General features: G+C 41.3%; 1 protein-coding gene across 1 annotated transcript; it reads right to left on the minus strand.

The window, feature by feature from the left end:
• Positions 1-569: 569 nt before the first annotated feature.
• LOC143891039 (uncharacterized) lies at positions 570-20545 on the minus strand. Its single transcript, XM_077395694.1, has 2 exons — positions 19646-20545; positions 570-836 (listed from the first exon to the last, which is right to left on the minus strand). Exons 1-2 carry the CDS (start codon positions 20543-20545, stop codon positions 570-572), a joined length of 1167 nt encoding a protein of 388 aa, XP_077251809.1.
• Positions 20546-21734: the final 1189 nt, after the last annotated feature.

A 21734-nucleotide genomic window follows, 5' to 3' on the forward strand; every position in this document is an offset into this window, starting at 1 on the left:
TTGACATGGCCTTAATGAGAGGAATTCAAGTAACATTCAACTTTAGGGGCATATTATTCTATGCCAACCTCACCATTTTCACATTCCCACCCAATTAAAGTCAATGCCTTTTACCACTAACAAAGTTTTTGTTCTCCTCCAATTATGTTTGACTTGTTCCAAATCACATGACCCATTGAAATTTTGTGTTTCAAATAACAACAGTGTCAATCTTTTTTTTTGACATTATTCCAATCTTCTCCACCAAATAAGGTATCAAAACCTGCATTGATCCTATGGATGGAATAAGAATATAAGTGCTCTCACATAGGTAGGGCCAATCGACCAGTCGTGTCTATAACATATCGGCATAATTCAACACTGATCGACCTGTTGCGTGTACAACTACTACGAAAAAATACACTCTTTTTTTTTTTTTGGGTAAGTTGGGGTTAGGCGGATCCCTACCAGCTAAAATTAATGAGAAAGAGAATTACAATCTAAGGGGGCTCAAAGGCTAACAGGCGGGGAACATGCTCCCAGGAAACAAAAGAACAAAAGAGACAAGAAAAAACATAACAGATATAGAGCTATGTCCTTGTGTAGGGGACTCCAGCGGAATCAGTTGCAATAATATCTTTGAGAGAGATTGGGATGGACGACGGAGGGATGTCATCACCCTTGCAAGGGCAGTCCTCTTTTGAGAGGAAATCAGCAGCTGAGTTTGCTTCTCTCCAAACATGAGTGACTTTCCAGTCAACAAAGGCAGCCAGACCAAGGCAGATTTTGTCCAACAAGGTGAGGGTCTTCCATGGGCAGGGGGCTTGAGAGTTGATAATATTGACTTCATTGAGGGCCTGAGAGTTGAAAAAATACACTCTTTGGTGATGAACAAAATCCATTGCCAAATGATAAAATCCATCACTATATACCTATAGCGGCGTACCTTGATCCATCGGAATATCTGGCCTTTCTAATTGCATACAGTGACAGATTTTGTGACGGTTAACAATCCGTCGCAATTTTATCATGCAATGGCAACAGAAAGTGTCCATTGCTGATTGTATATGGTGACCGATTTTGCAACGGTAAGCAATCCGCCGCAATTTTATTATGCAATGGTGACAGATAGAGTCCATCGCTAATTGTATTTTTTAAATTAAAAATATATTTATTTTCAACGGCGGAAAATAAATCTCCGCCAAAACAAAGCAATAAACTGTTGAAAAAACTAGCCATCGCAAAAAAAGAAGAAGAAGGTCTATAGCGATTTACACATTTCTAACAGTAAATTTTTTTATTATTTATTTTTTCAGGTAAAACAATACACAGCGACGTACAAATTTGTCATGAGATTTATAGAGACGATTTTTTACCCTTTTCCCGTCGCTATAAGGGGATTTTCTTGTATAGAACATGGATTCCACGTCCGTTTTTGGGCTCCCTTGATTGGATTGCCATAGATTGCAGATGATAAATGAAATTACTAGATGTACGTAAATATATAGTTTAAGGTTCTCAAATCCTTTTAGACTTAGCCTACTAGATGGCCTAACTATCCTTTATTTCACTCAACTGGACTAAGGGATATTTGTTTTCAATCTGCCGTATTAGAGAATAAGGATGTGTCCCTTAATTAGAAGATACCTGTTTTTTAAACTATATTTAACTGGGTCTGTAACTTTAAACAAACCACTCTTAAAAAGAGAAGAAGCATTGTGAACTACACGCCCAAAATAACTTTACATCAAGAGAACAGGAAGAGAATAGCAAAAGGACTGAAAAAGAGACTAGGATGGACAGGTACAAAAGAAAAGAAGCATACAATGACATTATGGAATCCTCTCTCTCTCTCTCTCTCTCTCTCACACACACACACACATATTATTATTATTATTATTATTATTATTACTATTATGAGGAAAGTGTTCCGGAGGCGCTATAGCTCATATAAGCTTATCTGAGCTATAGCAGCTCAAAAACACATGTGGCCCCACATTTTTTGGGGGATCCAAAGCATTCTTTTGGAAAGCCCTTCCACAGATAGGGTGTGTACCAAAAATCAGCCCTGTATGATTGACCTAACCCAATCAAAGGTGGAGGGGAAAATGGACAGACAATGTGTGTCCATTTTTCCCCTACACAAATGGTAGGGTTAGGATGATCCTATAGGGCTAATTTTTGGTACACACCCTATCTGTGGAAGGGCCTTCCAAATGAATGCTTTGGATCCCCCAAAAAATGTGGGGCCACATGTGTTTTTGAGCTATACCTCAGATTAGCTTATCTAAGCTATAGCTCAGGAACACTTTCCTCTATTATTATTATTATTATTATTATTATTAGAGGAAATGGTTTGTGAGCAGTTGCTCAGATAAGCTTACGTGAGCTAGAGCTCACAACCATGGGGGGGTCACATTTTTTGGGGGATCCAAAGCATTCATTTGAAAGGCCCTTCCATGGATAAGGTGTGCCCCAAAAATCATCTCTATAGGATTATTCTAACCCTGCCATTTGTGGAGGGGAAAAATGGGCAAAAACATGGACACATAGTGTCTGTCCATTTCCCCCTCCACCTTTGATTGGGTTAGGATGATCCTATAGGGCTGATTTTTGGTACACACCATATCCATGGAAGGGCCTTCCAAGTGAATGCTTTGGATCCCCCAAAAAATGTGACCCCCCTAGTTTGTGAGCTCTGCTCAGATAAGCTTATCTGAGCAGCTGCTCACAAACCATTTCCTCTTATTATTATTATTATTGTTATTATTATTATTATTATTATTATTATTATTATTATTATTTATTATTATTATTATTAGCCCCTTCTTTTTTTGAAAGGCACATTAGCCCCTTCTTACTTATCTTCTTCTAGGGAATTTTACTTTTGTGTCCCTAATTTGTGAATTCAATTTCAATTTTTTTTTTGAATGGCTTGAATTCTATTTCTATTATGCACCGAGGATCATATATTAGTTAAAAGTTTTTAACTTTTTGAAAATTATTTTCAATAAGTTGCCTGTTTGGTTGCTCGGCAAACTTGGGAAGTAGTGGAATAAGTAGTCAATAGTGACAAGCAATATTGGATTTGGCTGGAACTTACCTTGTAGAATAGTGGAAAGTAGTGTTTGGTTGTCAACCTTCTAAAGTAGTAGTAAGGGTTTTATTAACAACATAGAGAGAGAGAGAGAGAGAGAGAGAGAGAGAGAGAGAGAGAGAGAGAGAGAGAGAGAGAGAGAGCATCATTACCCAAGAAATTCAAGCAAAATTCTATCTTTTTTTTGTAGAATATGGTTTGGATTTCTTTGGAAGGAGATATGGGTAACACATCAGCAGGCAGACAATGATTAGCCAGGAGACATCCCTAGGAGTCTTAAGGGATTTGAATGCTATATTGGCAACCAAACAAGGAGTTTACTTATTTGACACCCAAATGCCAAGCAAAATCCCTATGTTTGGATGTGTGGCATAGGCTCAAGAGAGTAGTGAAATAAGATGTCAACAAGGAGGAGACAAGCATTTGATTAGTTTGGAATTACCTCGGAGAATAGTGATAAGTAGTATTTGCTTGCGCGGCATAATAAACTCGAGAGTAGGGGAATAAGTAGGGGTGTCATTACCAACATAGAGAGAGAGAGAGAGAGAGAGAGAGAGAGAGAGAGAGAAGAAAAATTCCTAAGATTTTCGACCAAAACCTCCACCTTTTGTTGTAGAATTTGGTTTGAAAGTTAATTATAAGGAGGGGACATGCATTCCACCTTAGCAAACATGCAATAAAATTGTCAGAAACATGCTAACGAGTCTCCGGGGAGTTCAATGCACTATTAGCAACCAAACATGCTAACGAGTCTCTGGGGAGTTCAATGCAATAGGAGTTTAATGCAATATCGACAACCAAACATGCTAACGACTCCTAGGAATTCAATGCAATATTGGCAACCAAACAAGGAATCAGATTTAATTTTCCTTCAAAATCCCGACGGCTTCCGAGTGTTTACGCAACCAAACACTGCCAAGCCATCCTTTTGAATAAACACCGAAAGCACAATGTTTTTTGGCCAAGAGATTTTGTCAACAAAACTATGGTGTAACATAGGGATTTCCTGGAAATAAATTTAAAAAGTTAAACAACCATTTCATGATTTCCAAATACTGATTGGGAACCAGTTTAAAATTAGGATTTATAGAGAAAAATCTTATCTTGAACTTAAAGTTTAAATTTCAAACTTCATTTTATCCTCCTAAAATTTCTACCTCAAGAATTTCAACCTTGTGTTCAGTTATATCCCTGTGAGGACAGAATGGGGTAGGGGAAAACCCTCGGGCCTGTTTGGTATGAATGAAATGTGTTTTCACATATAAAGGCCTTCCTCATAATGCTTTATCATATCCATTAGTTTCCTTGAAACTATTTTGACTGTTTGCATTAAATATGAAAAGAACTTTTTCCTAGAAAAGAATTTGGCCTATTTGGATGATTGTCAACTGAAAAATGAAAATGAATAAGTGATATATCATGGTAATGAGGCATCATTAGAAAGGTTTTTCGATTACGTTTCGATCGATCACAAGATCACGGGATTTGGACGTGATTTGAGGAAGTTATGGCTGGTTTAGAGACATGGAACATGTCTATTATGGGATTTTATTTTGGAGTTATGTTAGTCAAGTTTTTATGTTTTATTTAAGATACCTTAGATGGATAGCTGAGATTAGTTGCTTAGGTCTTAAGTTAACTCTTAGGGTTTTTTATTCTTATAAATTGATGTTATGAAAGTATTGTAAGGGACTTCCCTGAATTATTGAATGAAACTTTGCCTTTAGGCTTTTTAGTTCTTTGAGAACTTTTGGGTTGCTTGGATTAGCACTTGCAGGAGTATTTTCCAGTTTTGCTCTGACAAACTCGACTTCTTGGGGATCGAAGTAAATCTCATCACCTTTGAAGGTGATCAAAGTATTCTATTCCCTATGACTGTGATTGAAGGGCACCCTTTTCTAATTTATCTTATCTCTTGCCTCCACTGCTACGCAACGAGGAACCATCCGGGTTCTCAGACTGCATCACTACATAGACGGCCCAATGGCAGGAAAAATAATGAACCCTAATACTAATTAGTGATTTGCTTGTGGGGCTGTTAGAGGGCGAATGTCCAAAAACTAATGGGACTCACATATAAATTAATTATTTATATACTAGTGGGGCCTATTTAGAGGGCCTAATAGCAAGAAGAAAAAAAAAGAAGATAATGGAACCCACATGTACGCTGATCAATTACCCCCACTAGCAAACCTAGGATGTAGCCTCATTGCCCAAAAACTAATGAGACCCACGGGTGTAATAATGGTGAGAGTCATAGCCGACTCTCCATGGTGCTGGAGGGGACGGCTGACGTGGTGCAGGCCGCGGTTCGGGCTGAGGCGAGCCCACACAGATCGTGTGTTAGAGTCCTACTAGGAGTTGTGTGTTGTGGTTTAGGGTAGTTAGAGTTCTAGTTTTGTTAGGAGTTTAGTTAAGTGGCAGTGAAGTTGAGTCCTGTTTAGATTAGGGAATTAATTACTAGAGTTCAAGTCCTACTAGGAGTTGTGTGTTGTGGTTTAGCGTAGTTAGAGTTCTAGTTTTGTTAGGAGTTTAGTTTAGTGGCAGTGAAGTTGAGTCCTATTTAGATTAGGAAGTTGGGATGTTTCAGTTAGTTAAGACTTTGGTTTTTACAAAGAGCAGAGAGAACAACGAGTGAATAGTTTAATTAGGAGTCCGAATGAATTTGAGTTTTAATAGGTTTTGCCTTTCTTTTTTATCTATTTAAAGGGTTGAGCAGAATGTGATTGAAAATGTAGAGAAGAGAGACAAAAATGGTTAAGTTGAGAAATAAGAGAACTTGGGTCTGTACGGTCCTGTATTTTGGAATCTCTCTCTCTCTCTCTCTCTCTCTCTCTCTCTCTCTCTCTCTCTCCTTTGTGGTTTGTGTATGAGGGTTTTGCTTCTTGATTTGATCTTGGTTAAACAAGTGGTATCAAAGCTTTGTGCTTTGTGCTTTGATCCTTGTTTTCTACAATTGGTATTAAAGCCGCGGGTATGGGATTGGTAAACGATCATCGAAGAAGCCACTAGTTAGAGATTAATGAACAAAAGGCAAAGGAAGGTGTACTCTAAATGATCAAATGGTGGACATACAAATAACCAAAGAAAGAGAATAGAAGGAGACAGAGAAGTAGGCAAGGCAAGCCGAAGCTTTCTCTTATAGCCTCTATTTCCCCACATATGCAGGTGGCTTCACAGAAATAAGTCCCGAAGATACAATGCCTACATCAAGGACAAGTGCTGCACCAAAGTTCAAGACAACCGGTTTACCCATACTTATAGAAAAGAAGAAGAAGACGAAAGAGGAGAGAGTTGTTTGAAAATGATGAAAGAGGAGAGAGTTGGATGAAAATGACCTCAAGACTTCTTTTATACAAGATGAAATTATATGAAGGCACCCCTTTGAATAAAAGTACCTTTTCATTTTAAAACAACACCTTTTCACAACACAAGTGGCTTTTGAGTAGAAATCACATGAAAGAAATGTCTTTTTGAAAAATCTCATTTTCCTATTTTAAAAAATAAAATATTTAAAAAATATCCAACAGAAGGTTGATCAAGCCCTGAGGGACGAGATCCGGCACCTTTGCGCTCAGGGATCAGACATAGATGTTGTAGATCCGGGATCCAACTTCAAGTTTATCACTCGTCAAAAGCTTTGATCAAGGAGATGGATTTCTCCAGTTCGATCAACAGGGTTGAGAAGCTGAACAACACAAATTATCAATATTGGAAAAATTGCATAGAATCGTATCTTCAGGAGAAACATTTATGGGAGATAGTGAATGGTTTAGAAACCACTTCTAATGGAGGTGCCGAAACCGCAGAGGTTTTGAGGATGTGGAAGATCAAAGCCGCTAAATCCATGTTCATGATGAAGGCTACCATTTAGAGGGATTTTCTCAATTATATTCGGGAGGCTAAGACTCCGAAGGAAGCCTTGGATGTCTTTGACTACAGATGCTTGAAAACAAGATAGGTTCCGTATCTCAAGGGCATTTGAAGATTCCCGAATATTTCATGAAGGTGAAAAAGATCTGTCATGAAATATCACAACTCGACGAAGAGTCCATGATTTCAGATATGCGAATGCGGAGGATTATAATTAGATGAATGAAACCCGAGTACAGTGGTTTCATCACAACAATCTAAGGATGACCCGTCTCAACCAATGTTACTTGATTTGGAGAGCCTTTTGGCAAATCAAGAAAGTCCAGCCAGGCAGATGGCTAGATCTACGATAAAGGAGAATGATGAGATTGTCTTCGCTGGTTGAGGAAGGAAGTTCCAAAATTTCAAGAATTAGAAAGGTAAGCCTAGAAGATCATCACGGATACGGAAGCTAAATTCAAAGTTTGCAGATGCTGCATATGCAGAAACATCAGATAGTGGAAGTTGGTATTACAGACTGACGATTTTGAAGAAGCTCGCAAAGGAACTTGGCGTGACCTGTAGATAGTCAGCGTTGAGGGGGAGTGTTGAGAGTCATCACCGACTCTCAATGGCGCCGGAGGGGAATTGTCGGAGCGGTGTAGTGAGGGCCGAGGCGGGCCCGCATGGATCATGTGTTTAATTTTTGAAAGTGATAGAACATACTTGGTTTACTAGAGTTAGAGTCCTACTAAGAGTTGTGTGTTGTGGTTTAGGGTTGTTAGAGTTCTAGTTTTTTTAGGAGTTTAGTTTAGTGGTAGTGAAGTTGAGTCCTATTTAGATTAGGAAGTTGGGTTGTTTGAGTTAGTTAAGACTTTGGTTTTTACAAAGTGCAGAGAGAACAACAAATGAATAGTTTAATTGGGAGTCCGAATGAGTTTGAGTTTTAATTAATAGGTTTTGCCTTCTTTCTTTTTTTATCTATTTGAAGGGTTGAGCAGAACGTGTTTGAATATGTAGAGAAGAGAGACAAAAATCGTTACGGTGAGAAATCAGAGAGCTTGGGTCTTTACGCTCTTGTATTTTGGAATATGACATTGAATATCTCTCTCTCTCTCTCTCTCTCTCTCTCTCTCTCTCTCTCTCTCTCGTGGTTTGTAGGGGTGTAAATAGATATTCGAAAATTCGATTACCATCCGCATCCGAATCCGTTTAAAGCGATTATTATTCGGATCAGTTTCAAGCGGATATTATCCGAATCCATTTATGAAATATCTGGCTCTTAGCGGATGCAAATCTGGTAAATGGTATATCTGATCCGTTTAACATCTGAATCCGAGAAGTAAATCCTTTTTATTTATTATTAATAACATCATTAATATTTTTTTTTAGTAATGCCACACTATCTTTTGTTTCTAAAAGAAAAATGAATTTTCGTTTTAGGAAAAAACAAAAACAAAAAGTGTTTTGGGTAGGAAATGAAGTAATCTATCATTTTAAGGGCATTCTTGGAGTTTGATATGGCTTCGTTATGAAACAACAAATGCAGGCTGTAGGACGAAAGAGACAAATGGATGACGGTGATTGAAAGAAGATGTCATAGTTTATAGAGAATTCTAGAGCAAAAAGGCCATAGTCATTGATGGTAAATGGACGACTCAGATCAATTTTTCAACTTAGGGTTATACAAAAACCCAAAATGTAATTAAAAGAGGGGACTTCTAAGGTTTGCAAGGAGAAGCAAGAAAGAGGAGAAATGAAGAGGCTGAGACACCATCTTCGGCATTCCTTGGTGCCTCCAACCCCACCAAAGTCCACAGCCGCCCATCTCCACCTTCTCACAGCCACCTCCATCACCGCCAGTCACCTCCACTCTAACCCAATCCCCATCTCCATTCCCATTTCTCATCATCTTCCAAAATCAGCACTCCCACTTCCCCTGTTCAAAATAGCCCAAACCCATTCCATCATATACATAAAAAAAAATAAAAATCCAAAGACCACTACTAACACCATCATCCATCCCCACCGCCTCTCTGCCTTTGTTTTAAAAGGAAGAAGAGGATCTCATATATTTTAGGGTTTGAGAGTTAATTTTGTAAAGAGAAAGTAAATGTCTGGTTTTAGAAAATTTATTCGAGGAGTAAGAAGGAGAAGAAAGATAAAGCGCTGCAATAAAATGTTCGAATTTACCGGATAAACGGATACGGATAATATCCGAATTCGAACAATATCCGATGGATACGAATTCGGTAATAGATATTAAATGTCCGTCAAATTCGAATCCGAATCCAAATTCGGAGAGTGTATACTGTAATCGAATTCGAATATAGCCATATCCGATTCGAATTTGATCCGTTTACACCCCTAGTGGTTTGTGCACGAGGGTTTTGTTTCTTGATTGGATATTGGTTTAACAAGTGGTAACAAAGGTTTGTGCTTTGATCCTTGTTTTCTACATCGAGGACCTACACAGAGGGCCCAATGGCCAAAAAGAAAATGGACAGGCAAGTATGTTAATCAATGATCTTCCAGTAAGATTAAGATATCTCGCTGCCCAAAAACAACCCAAAAACAAATGAGACCCACACGTATATAATTAGTTACCTAGAAGGCCTAATAGTAAAAAAAAAGTAAGAGAAATGATATCCTGTCCCGCTTTTCCTCCCCGGGCCATCCCCTTAAGAGTAGTCATAAATGCACGCAATAGAGGGTGGTAGCCCAGGGAACAAATTAAAGTGCAAACATATCACTTCCTAAAAAAGTAAGAGGCCCCTACATATGCTATATAATCACAAATCTATTCGTTGGACTAAGCTGGATGACCTTCAAATGTGAAGTAGATCAACACATTTTCAGCCATAGATACACTGTAGCTGGGTGTCCTAAGTAATGATGAGGGGCGCATTTATCATTTCCCATTATTTTTGTACTATTATTCCCTTTATGTGGGCCCCACTAGTATGTAACTTGTTACTATATATATATATATATATATGAGAAAACGGTTCCTACACATATGTGTAGAGAGTTCTCTACACACTAGCTTAAAATATAGTGGGGGTCCACATTGTTTGGGTGATCCAAGCCATCCATTTTAAAGGCCCTCACATAGATAGGGTGTCTACAAAAAATCAGATCCATAGGATCATCTCAACCCTACGATTTGTGGAGGTAAAATGGATGTCTTTAAACCTTTACAAATTAGTCTATTTTTTGCCTCCACAGTTCGAATGGTTAGGATGATCCTATGGATCTGATTTTTTGTGGACACCCTATCTATGTGAGGGCCTTAAAAATGAATGGTTTGGATCACCCAAATAATGTGGCCCCCACTGTATTTTAAGCTAGTGTGTAGATAAGTTATCTACACATATGTGTAGGAACCGTTTTCTCATATATATATATATATATATATATATATATATATATATATATACGAGGAATAAGATTGTGCGGTTGACCGTATCAAGCTTAGGTGCCGTCGAGGGCCCGAAACTCATGTGGGCCCACTTTGTTAGGATGATCCAAAGCATTCATTTGAAAGGCCCTTACATAGATGGGGCATGTACAAAAAATCAGCTCCATAGGATCATCCTAACCCATCCATTTGTGGAGGTCAAAATGGACAGACACCGTTTGCCACAAATCTGCCCATTTTGGCGTCCACTTTTGGAGGGGTTAGGATGATCCAGTGGACCTGATTTTTTGAACACACCCTATCTATGATGGGGCCTTGCAAATGAATAGTTTTGACCAACATAAAAAATGTGGGACCCATGTGTTTAGGCCCTCGACCGCACCTAAGCTTAGGTGCGCTCGACCGCACACTCCTTTTCCTATATATATATATATATATATATATATATATATATATATATATATATGAGAAAACGGTTCCTACACACATGTGTAGATAAGTTATCTACACACTAGGTTAAAATACAGTGGGGGCCACATTATTTGGGTGATCCAAACCATCCATTTTTAAGACCCTCACATAGATAGGGTGTCCACAAAAAATCAGATCCATAAGATCATCCTAACCATTCGAACTGTGGAGGCAAAAAATGGACTAATTTGTGAAGGTTTAAAGACATCCATTTTACCTCCACAAATCGTAGGGTTGGGATGATCCTATGGATCTGATTTTTTGTAGACACCCTATCTATGTGAGGGCCTTTAAAATGGATGGTTTGGATCACCTAAACAATGTGGGCCCCCACTGTATTTTAAGCTAGTGTGTAGAGAACTCTCTACACATGTGTAGGAACCGTTTTCTCTCTCTCTCTCTCTCTCTCTCTATATATATATATATATATATATATATATAGTAACAAGTTACATACTAGTGGGGCCACATAAAGGGAATAATAGTAAAAAAATAATGGGAAATGATAAATGCGCCCCTCATCATTACTTAGGACACCCAGCTACAGTGTATCTATGGCTGAAAATGTGTTGATCTACTTCACATTTGAAGGAATGAAGTGACCTGATTGCCACGTACAATGCAGCCGGGTTTTCCAAGTGATGAAAAGGGGCACATTTATCATTTCCCAAAATAATTCACCCACTTACCTAGCTAGACAGTGGGCATAATCGCCAACAATAATAGAGCATAAATATAAGGATTAGTGTATCTGCTCCATCGAGTAGATACACTTTTCTCATATATCTATCTATACTAAGCAGCTAACTTTTCAAAATGTCATTCACTTTTTTTTTGAGGAAAACAATTTTGGAAAAGTTTTTCCACCCCAAAAATCAACTTAGCGCCCCTTTTGGCGTGAAGTCTGCCCATAATTCAAGCCAGTGCATTTTTGGGGCAAAGTTCAAGTAAATGTCATAGTTTGGACACACCTAATTTAGAAGTAGAGGGAAATTGATATGGATTCACATTTCTTTTTATTTAAGAGGAAAGTCAAACGGTACAAAATGCCTTCATTTGGAAAATTTACAGCTGACAAGGACTGTCATGTGATCAGTAAATGATAATCAAATAAAGGAGTACCGTCGTGGAAAAAGTATGCACATTGAGGTTGACTACCACTTTGTTTGTGAAAATGTTAGGGTTCAATTTTTACATGTTTTGTTCAGTTAAAAGATCAATCGGGTGATAGTTTTATTAAGAGTTCACTCTCATTCCCTTTTAAACTTGAAGGAGAGTAATAAATATTGGAAACATGAAAGGACAAGAGTAAAACTCCTACTCTCATTCCCTTTTAAACTTGAAGGAGAGTAATAAATATTGGAAACATGAAAGGACAAGAGTAAAACTCCTACTCTCATTCCCTTTTAAACTTGAAGGAGAGTAATAAATATTGGAAACATGAAAGGACAAGAGTAAAACTCCTATAGTACCCAAATTTTTTTGTTACTTAATTATTTTTAACCTTGTAACTACCTTGTACAAACGCATGGGAGCTACTTTGTACAGAACATTATATATTAAAAGTTACTCTTTTGTCTCTTTATGATCGAGAGAAAACATATTACTTGAATTCTTTAGAACCTACCCGACTGTGTTTCATATGAACTAGTTGAATTTTACAGTACTGTTTTGGAATTGTTCAAAATGTCCTGCAATCCTACATTAAGTTCTCTCGTACAATGGTCCCGCCTTTTAGAAATTAGAACACCATGTTCATACCATAAATGTCTAGTCACAATAAACTCTCTGACGAGAGTACGGACTCCATATTGTCCAAAAAAATGTCAAATCTCTCTCTCTCTCTCTCTGTGTCTCTCTCATGAGTCATGACCTGAATATTGTAGCACTTGGAAATTGGAATCAGGGCTGTATCCCTCTAAGTGTTCTATATAAACCCTCATTAGGGCTAATTGTAACACAACCAAAGATTAAGAGAAATATTCTTATTTTATCAGGGCTCGACCTAGGGGTGCAATTTGGGTCAAGTCGGTTTGAGCTTTCGCAAAAACAAAACAAAACAGCTGAATCAAACCGAACCCAATCTGATTTTATGGTAAAAGCTCAACCAAAATTCCCAAGAGTTGACCCAATTTGCAACCCTAGCTCGACCACATTTCAACTCTAATAGCCGAAAGTGGTCCCAATGTTATGCATGTTTCTGACAGCTATGGAACACCAAGATCAGCTAATAATGAGATGCAGCTAACAGCGATCCTGAATGAAATACACATCGAGGTTGTATCGGTTTGAAATTTGAATCTAATTGCTAAAACTATAGAATGAAGTCAGAAGATTTCATAGTAAAAGAAAACACAGAGCTTGTACCGGTTTTAATCTACTTGGTGAAACTCAATAAAGGAAACGACAACAACCATGATAAGAGTGAGAAAGAAGGAAATAATCAAGAAGACATAGAAGACTAGATTCAAAGATAACACACTGACCAAACGTTCCTCACGTTTAGCTTCCTTGAGTCAATTAGTCCTTACGCACCCTACTGGTATTGTTTCCACGAGAACCATGTGGTGCAAGAAAGATCCTAAAAATACGCGCATTTTTGCCAATCTTCTCCACGACATTTCACATATCTAGACCAGTGCTGCTCATCCACAAGCTGTCTGCTATTGGGCCCAACTATCTAATCCTACTTGAACTAAATCTCTAAACATATCGTTACTAGAGGTGCAACTCGGGTCGGGTTGGCCTCAACCCGAACCCGACCCGAGCAACAATTTACTCAATCCGAACCCGACCCGACCTGAGTTCCAACCCGACGAGGTTCAACCTGACCCGACCCGAGGAACCCTTTTTGCCAACCCAACCCGACCCGAGTTCAACCCGACCCAACCAGAGAGAGACTTTAATGGAGATTTAGGCCCCATTTGTCTTGGATTTTGAGAACCGATTGCAAATCCAAAACTGATTAGTCCCTGTTTGTTTTGGATTTTAATATTAGATTTCGAGTCCAAATCTGATTATTTTACTCAAAATTGTGTTTAATTTTGAGTCCAAAATCAATTCTCAAAATCCAAAACGCTGGACTCGAAATCACATTTAATTTTGAGACATGATTTTATATTTCATTTTAATTTGAAACATAATATCTTTTGGTTACACTATTTTTTTTTATGAAAATGGACTATGTTACTTGAACCTATAAAGCCTAAAATTTAGGCTTTCTAGTTTTTATTTGGCCTCACTAAACAAGGAGTGCTAGGCTTCTAAGTTCTAAGTAGGCTGCCATATACATAGTCAACCTTGACTATATATAGAAATAGAGATGGTAGCACTGCGTGCCATTGTTCAATATGTTCATGCACCAGGGATCACTAGTCAATGCAAATAATAATAATAATAATAATAATAGTAATAATAATAATAATAATTAAATAAATACATATGTAAATAATAATAAGATACTTTCTCGCATCTTATTAAATCATAAGAGTGCTGAAATCATTTCCCTAAATAAAATGGCAACTACAAAATGATAAAGAAGATAATAAACGGACACATAAAAAAAAATAGAAAAGAAAATAATGAGCGAAGTAAACAAATGATTATGAATTGTTTAACTTTCTTTTCAATAGGAGATGTTCTTTCTTTTCTGGAGAAAACAGCTTTTCAAAAAAATAAAGAAAAAGTATTATTGTCTAATTAACTGTAACACAAATAAGCAAAGATATTAAGATGATAGAAAAGAGGAAGGGAATGGTTGATTCGAGTGAGTCATGCATAGAATCTAAAATCTCCCAAGATGTAGCCATGACGCAGAATCGATGGTTCTGATATTATTTCTTACTAGACGTAGCCATGACGCAGAATCGATGGTTCTGATATTATTTCTTACGTGTCTAGTGACCATAATACAAATAAATAAAGAAAAAGATTAAAAAAAGAGAGCTGGAGAAAGATTGATTCAACAATTCAATTGAAGAGGAACTAGGACTATTGAATCATAAGTTTCTTTTTTATTTTCTGAAATCCTCCCCATTTCCATAGCGACAAGAAAACTAGGATTTACCGGCGGCCAGAATCGCTGGTAAAGGTAACAAAACCGCCGCTATAGGTTATATCGGCGGTCCTAAAACCATCGGTAATTACCCGGCCCTAAATTTATCCGCCGCTATAGTTAATTTTAAAATTTTAATTCTTTTTGAAAAATGGTCTTTACATGCAGTCAAGACATGACCGCCAATAAATACTCATTTTAAAAAAAAATATTTGTTAATTTCTTTTTTTAAAAAGAAATGAATTTACCAGTGGTCATGATCATCGGTAAATAACCATTTTTAAAAAAGTATTTTTTAAATTTTTTTTATTTAAAAAAAATAAAATTAATTTAATAGCGATCGGCGTTAAAGACATTTTTTCAAAAAAAATTTAAAATAAGCCTTATTTGTACAGAGTTTTAACTTCTAAATTTAATAAATCGTGGATCATGGATCCTACTATAGATAAAGGATAGTCACCTTTAGCCACACACATAAATAGGAACAATGGGAGTTGAAACTGAACACAGATAGTAAAAGCCCCTCATCAGTTCTTGCAATATGCATGTCTATTTATTGCACTTTTGCGATGTCTAGATAAAGAAGAAGCTCAGCACGCCATTCGTGAGCTCCACTCGGGGCTTAGTATAATAATATGTTTGATACATCATTTTTACACTTATATGTACTATCCATTAAGGCCACGATTGGATACCTCATGCTTATGTATTTGTATTTGGATTTGGATTTGAGTTTTAGATACAAAATACATCAATCATCCTCATGCTCATGTCGAAAGAGGGAAGGAGTGAGGGAGGGATGTCTGGCTGCTGCTGCAAGGTCGAGGAGCAGCTAGAATGAAGGTAATTGCCACAAATATTGATTTCCAAATAATGTCTTGCAAAACAAATTTGAAAATCGGATTTTTTTTGCACTGCTATAGCTGATTTGGAAATCTAAGGATCTGATCCAATTCCAAATTGAAACCCAAATCTAAATCTTGTGGGAATCCTGTACCATCAATGGATGACATACAGGATATGCATGTGAGAATATAACCAGCCAAGCCCTGTAGATAATAATAATTAATATTAAAAAAGCATTGCTCTTGTTAGGATCATGTCGAGGAACTGATTCATAGGGATTTACTAGGAAGAGTTTGAGCTTATGTTCTGTTAAGCCCGAAATCGGTTAACAGATATGACAGTGACGTAAGAGCCGAGCTGGAGGGCTCGAGGAGGTGAGATGGAGGGTAGAGTCTTGATTAACTGTGTCCTACACAGAAGCAAACGAGGTCAGAATGGCCGACCCGGAGTGTACTCCGGACAGACCCTTCGACACTCAAGTCAGTAAGAGCTGGAGTCAAGGGGTAGTTTTTAGTGTAGTGGGTAAGAATTCAATACCCTGATTTATGAGCTTTGGAAGCCTTTTTATAGGGAAAGTTTGGGGTAGGTGGGGAGTTAATGCCCCAAAGCAGGAGTCGACCAGCTATAGGTTCAGGTTCACCTACCCCGAGGGAATTACCAAACTACCCCTGCTGACGTGGGTTCTGCAATGGGCCCTCCTCTAGCCACGTGTTGGAAGCCAACAGGCTGCGCGTTTTTGCACCCCATCAGTTGCCCCCAGTTCTCCAAGTTATTATGGTGACTTGGGGAAATGTGGTAGAGTACATTTCTGATTGGAAGTGGTCGAGGCTCGGCCTGCGGCAGTCCCGAATCTGAAGCAGTCCGGAAATTGAGGTAGTCCGGATTCTGGGGCCGTCCGGAATCTGGAACAGTCCGTATTGTGGAGCAGTCCAGAATCTGGACCAGTCCGGATTTTGGAGCAGTCCGGATTCTGGGGCAGTCCGGAATCTGGAGCAGTCCGGAGTCTGGAGCAGTCCGGATTCTGGGGCAGTCCGGAATCTGGAGCAGTCCGGCTTCTGGGGCAGTCCGGACTCTGGGGCAGTCCGGATTTTGGAGCAGTCCGGATTTTGGGGCAGTCCGGATTTTGGAGCAGTCCGGGTTCTGGGGCAGTCCGGATTTTTGTCAGTCCGGCTTAAGCCGGAGTGCTTTTTGTCGTTTAGCGGAACGCGTCATATCCAGTCCGGCTTGGGCGGGACTGCTTTTTGTCGTTTTGCGACCCAGTCCGGCTTTGGCCGGACTGCTTTTTGTCGTTTTGTGGAACGCGTCATATCCAGTCCGGCTTGGGCCGGACTGCTTTTTGTTGTTTTGTGGAACGCGTCATATCCAGTCCGGCTTGGGCCGGACTGCTTCTTGTCGTTTTGCGACCCAGTCCGGCTTGGGCCGGACTGCTTTTTCAGTCCGGCTTGAGCCGGACTGCCCTTCTCCGCACGAGCACTTGTATGACTCCGCTTTTTTTTTTTGTAACAGCCCGTTGAGGCGTCGCTTTTGTAATGGTCCTCTGAGGCCCCAACATATGAATGTAAAGCAAACTTTTATTGTCTACCTCTTCTATGCTTGTCCGTCTCTAGTTTATATAGCTTGGCCGTATGCTGCGTAGCTATCGCTCTAGGTAGGCGTCATGGACTTAGGTTGGTCCTGACGTGCTATGTTTTTCAGGAGCTTGGGTCTTTGCGTCCGGGCTGGTTCCGGACCAGGAGTGGACTCCCGGTCTTTGCGGAGACGAGCCGTGGCGAACCAAACGTCGAGTACCCTAGTTTTAGTGAACTGGGTTTTTAAGGAGCTTTAATTTTTGCATCCGGGCTGGTTCTAGACCAGGAGTGGGCTCCCGGTCTTTGTGGAGACGAGCCGTGGCGAACCAAACGTCGAGTACCCTAGTTTTAGTGAACAAGGTTTTGAAGGAGCTTTGGTTTTTGCATCCGGGCAAGTTCCAGACCAGGAGTGGGCTCCCGGTCTTTGTGGAGACGAGCCGTGGCGAACCAAACGTCGAGTGCCCTAGTTTTAGTGAACTGGGTTTTGAAGGAGCTTTGGTTTTTGCATCCGGGCTGGTTCCGGACCAGGAGTGGGCTCCCGGTCTTTGCGGAGACGAGCCGTGGTGAACCAAACGTCGAGCACCCTAGTTTTAGTGAACTGGGTTTTGAAGGAGCTTTGGTTTTTACATCCGGGCTGGTTCCGGACCAGGAGTGGATTCCCGGTCTTTGCGGAGACGAGCCGTGGCGAACCAAACGTCGAGTACCCTAGTTTTAGTGAACTGGGTTTTGAAGGAGCTTTGGTTTTTGCATCCGGGCTGGTTCCGGACCACGAGTGGGCTCCCGGTCTTTGCGGAGAAGAGCCGTGGCGAACCAAACGTCGAGTACCCTAGTTTTAGTGAACTGGGTTTTGAAGGAGCTTTGGTTTTTGCATCCGGGCTGGTTCCGGACCAGGAGTGGGCTCCCGGTCTTTGCGGAGACGAGCCATGGCGAACCAAACGTCGAGTACCCTAGTTTTAGTGAACTGAGTTTTGAAGGAGCTTTGGTTTTTGCATCCGGGCTGGTTCCGGACCAGGAGTGGGCTCCCGGTCTTTGCGGAGACGAGCCGTGGCGAACCAAACGTCGAGTACCCTAGTTTTAGTGAACTGGGTTTTCCAATTTGACGGACACGAAGGCACTTGTAAAAAAAAAGGTTCTTTCATTCACATTCAGGAGATATTTACAAAGTCTCTTTTTTTTTTGTGCCGGCTGCTTCGCTACTGATGGTATTTGCGAAGGTTCTTTGAGTTCCAGGCATGTGGTAGCAGTTGTTCTTCGAGTGTTTCCAGTCTATAACTTCCCGGGCGAATCACCTCTTTTACTCGGTAAGGCCCCTCCCAGGTTGGGGAAAGCTTTCCGGCCTTCTTGTGTTGGGAGATAGCAGCTTTCCTTAAGACCAGATCTCTAACTCGAAACTCCCTAGGGCGTACCTTCGAGTCATGTTAGCGAGATACTTTCTGCTTGTAGGCGGCGACTCTTATTCGAGATTCTTCTCTGGCCTCCTCCAATAAGTCAAGATTCGCGCGTAGCCCGTCACCGTTGAGCTGTTCGTTGAAGTTGGAAATTCTAGCGGACGGGGTGCCTACATTGACAGGTATTACCGCCTCTATTCCGAATGACAGGTTGAATGGAGACTCACCCGTTGGTGTGCGCGGGGTGGTGCGATAAGCCCATAGGACATGATAGAGCTCATCTGCCCATCGACCAACTTTTTCGTCCAGTCTTTTCTTGATTCCTTGCAGTAGGATTCGGTTTGTGACTTCTGTCTGCCCGTTGGTCTGTGGGTGTGCTACGGAGGTGAACCTCTGCTCAATTTTCAGGTCGGAGCAAAACTTCTGAAAGTTTCGGCAGTCGAACTGTTTGCAGTTATCTGTTATCAAAGCGCGAGGAATCCCGAATCTGCAGACCACTGATTTCCAGAAGAAGTTCTGTACATTCTGCTCGGTGATCTGGGCTAGAGGTTCGGCCTCCACCCATTTGGTAAAATAATCAATGGCCACTACTACGAAGGTGCGCCTTCCGGAGGCCGGTGGAAAGGGGCCCAAGATATCCATCCCCCAAATCGCGAAGGGTAGCGGGCTGATGATTGGAGCCATGGATACAGCAGGCTGATGAATGGTGGGGGAGAACTTTTGGCATCTCTCGCACCTCCTGACCAGGGTCAGGGCATCTTGTCTCAGGGTCGGCCAGTACAGACCTCTCAGCAAAACTTTGATCGCTAGAGCCTTGCCCCCCAGGTGCTCTCCGCAAATACCTTCGTGTGTTTCTTACAGGGCGTACGCGGCGTCGCTGGGCCGGAGGCACTTTAAGTATGGGAGGGTGTAGGATCTTTTGAACAGGCTCTCGCCATCGAGTGAAAATCGGGCTGCCCTTTGGATCACCTTGCGGGCTTCTTTCTTCGCCTCGGGTAGTTTCCCACTACGTAGGTAGTCGACGATCTCGTCCATCCAGCAGGACTCGTGCTCTACCTTCATGATTTCAACGGCCTTTCTCTCGATAATGGGTCTCTGTAGGAACTCCATACATATATTCCCGAGAGTTATGTATCCGGACGCTGCTAGCTTAGATAGTACATCTCCTTTTGTGTTCTCTGCTCTGGGGATTCTGATGACCTCGAAACTTTTGAAGTTGGTGGATAACTGTTGGACCAGGGAGAGGTACTTGATCATACGCTCGTCGCGGGCTTCGTACGTTCCCTGAATCTGATTTGTAACCAACTGGGAATCACAGTAGGCTCTCAGCCTTTGGGCCTTGACTTGAACGTCGAGATTCATCCCGGCGTGGAGGGCTTCGTATTCTGCCTCATTATTAGATGCGCGGAATCCGAACCTTAGGGCATAATCTGCGGTGAAGCTGTTGGGTCCGGTGAGAATCAAACCTGCGCCACAGCTACCCCTGTTCGAATACCTGTCCACGTACACTTCCCAGAGGGGCTTGGCGGCTGATGGATCCTGTTCTGCTGGCGCGGGGACGATTTCTGCTTCAGCCTCATCCGCCGCTCGCTCCTCCTGAGTTACTGACTTTTCCATAACTGGGGTTTGAACAATTTCAAATTTGGCAGCCTGTCGGGGGATGGAGCATTCAGCTACGAAATCTGCCAACACCTGAGCCTTGATTGCGGGCCTGGGCATGTAGCGGATGTCGAATTCACTCAGTTCCACGGCCCATTTAACGAGTCGCCCCGAGGTGTCCGGCTTATGGAGAACTTGCCTGAGCTGCTGGTCAGTAAGGACCTTTATCGTGTGAGCTTGAAAATACGGTCTCAACTTCCTGGCCGCCATTACCAGCGCGTAAGCCAATTTCTCGACCCGCTGGTACCTTATTTCAGCATCGTGTAAGACCTTGCTAACGTAGTAGACTGGCTTTTGTTGGCTGTGATCCTCACGAACTAGGACTGCTGCCAGAGCAAGGGGGCTTATAGATAGATACAAGAGTAGCTCCTCACCAGGCTCAGGCTTTGTCAATAGCGGTGGAGAGGACAAATATCTTTTTAACTCCTCGAAGGCGGCATGGCATTCCTCTGTCCAGGGCGCGGTCTTAAATCCTTTGACTGCGTTGAAGAAAGGGAGACACCTCTCCGCAGATTTTGAAACGAAGCGCCCCAGAGCGGCTATCATCCCTGTCAGTCGCTGCACTTCTCTGATGGTTTTGGGCGGAGTGAGCTCCACCACGGCCTTGATTTTTTCTGGATTGGCTTCTATGCCTCTTTGGCTAACCATAAACCCCAGGAATTTTCCAGAGCTGACACCGAAGGTGCACTTGGTGGGATTGAGCTTCATCCTGTGCTCCCTCAGGACTTGGAACGTTTCTTCTAGGTCGGAGACATGATCTTGCGTACTCCGGCTTTTGACCAGCATGTCGTCAACGTAGACTTCCATGTTGTGGCCGATCTGAGTCCGAAAGAGTTTGTTTACGAGCCTTTGATATGTGGCCCCGGCGTTTTTCAGGCCAAAGGGCATAACACGGTAGCAGTAGGTCCCCTGGTCTGTTATAAAGGAGGTCTTCGGGATATCTGACTCATACATTCTGATCTGGTTATATCCGGAGAAGGCGTCCATGAAGCTGAGTAACTCGTGACCCACAGTGGCGTCGATGAGCTGATCGATCTTTGGGAGCGGGTAGCTGTCCTTGGGACAGGCTTTATTCAGATCAGTGAAGTCGACGCAGGTTCTCCATTTCCCATTTGCCTTTTTCACCAGGACTACGTTTGCCAACCAGTCCGGGTATTGGATCTCTCGAATGAAGTCGGCTTTCAGGAGCCTATCCACTTCTTCTTTGATCGCCTGCTGCCTTTCGAGGGCGAAGTGTCTTCTTTTATGCTTTACTGGCCTGCAGGTTGGGTCGACACCTAGCCTGTGCGTACTGACCTCCGGATTAATACCGGGCATGTCTGCGGAGGTCCATGCAAAGACATCTGTGTTGTTCTGAAGAAATTGGGTGAGGCTGCGCCGGGTGCCGTGTCTAGAGAGG

The sequence above is a fragment of the Tasmannia lanceolata genome, unplaced genomic scaffold, assembly GCF_043159265.1.
Source record: "Tasmannia lanceolata isolate RefF3 unplaced genomic scaffold, GAP_Taslan_0.1 ptg000013l, whole genome shotgun sequence".
Taxonomy (NCBI): Eukaryota; Viridiplantae; Streptophyta; class Magnoliopsida; order Canellales; family Winteraceae; genus Tasmannia; species Tasmannia lanceolata.

Coding starts and splice junctions, on each gene's coding strand:
- LOC143891039 (XM_077395694.1), bottom strand. CDS start 20,545: ATGGCGGCCAGGAAGTTGAGACCGTATTTTCAAGCTCACACGATAAAG. Junction 837..19,645: donor CGAAGAAAGAAGCCCGCAAG/GTGATCCAAAGG, acceptor TTCAACTCTCAG/GCCCTCAATGAAGTCAATAT.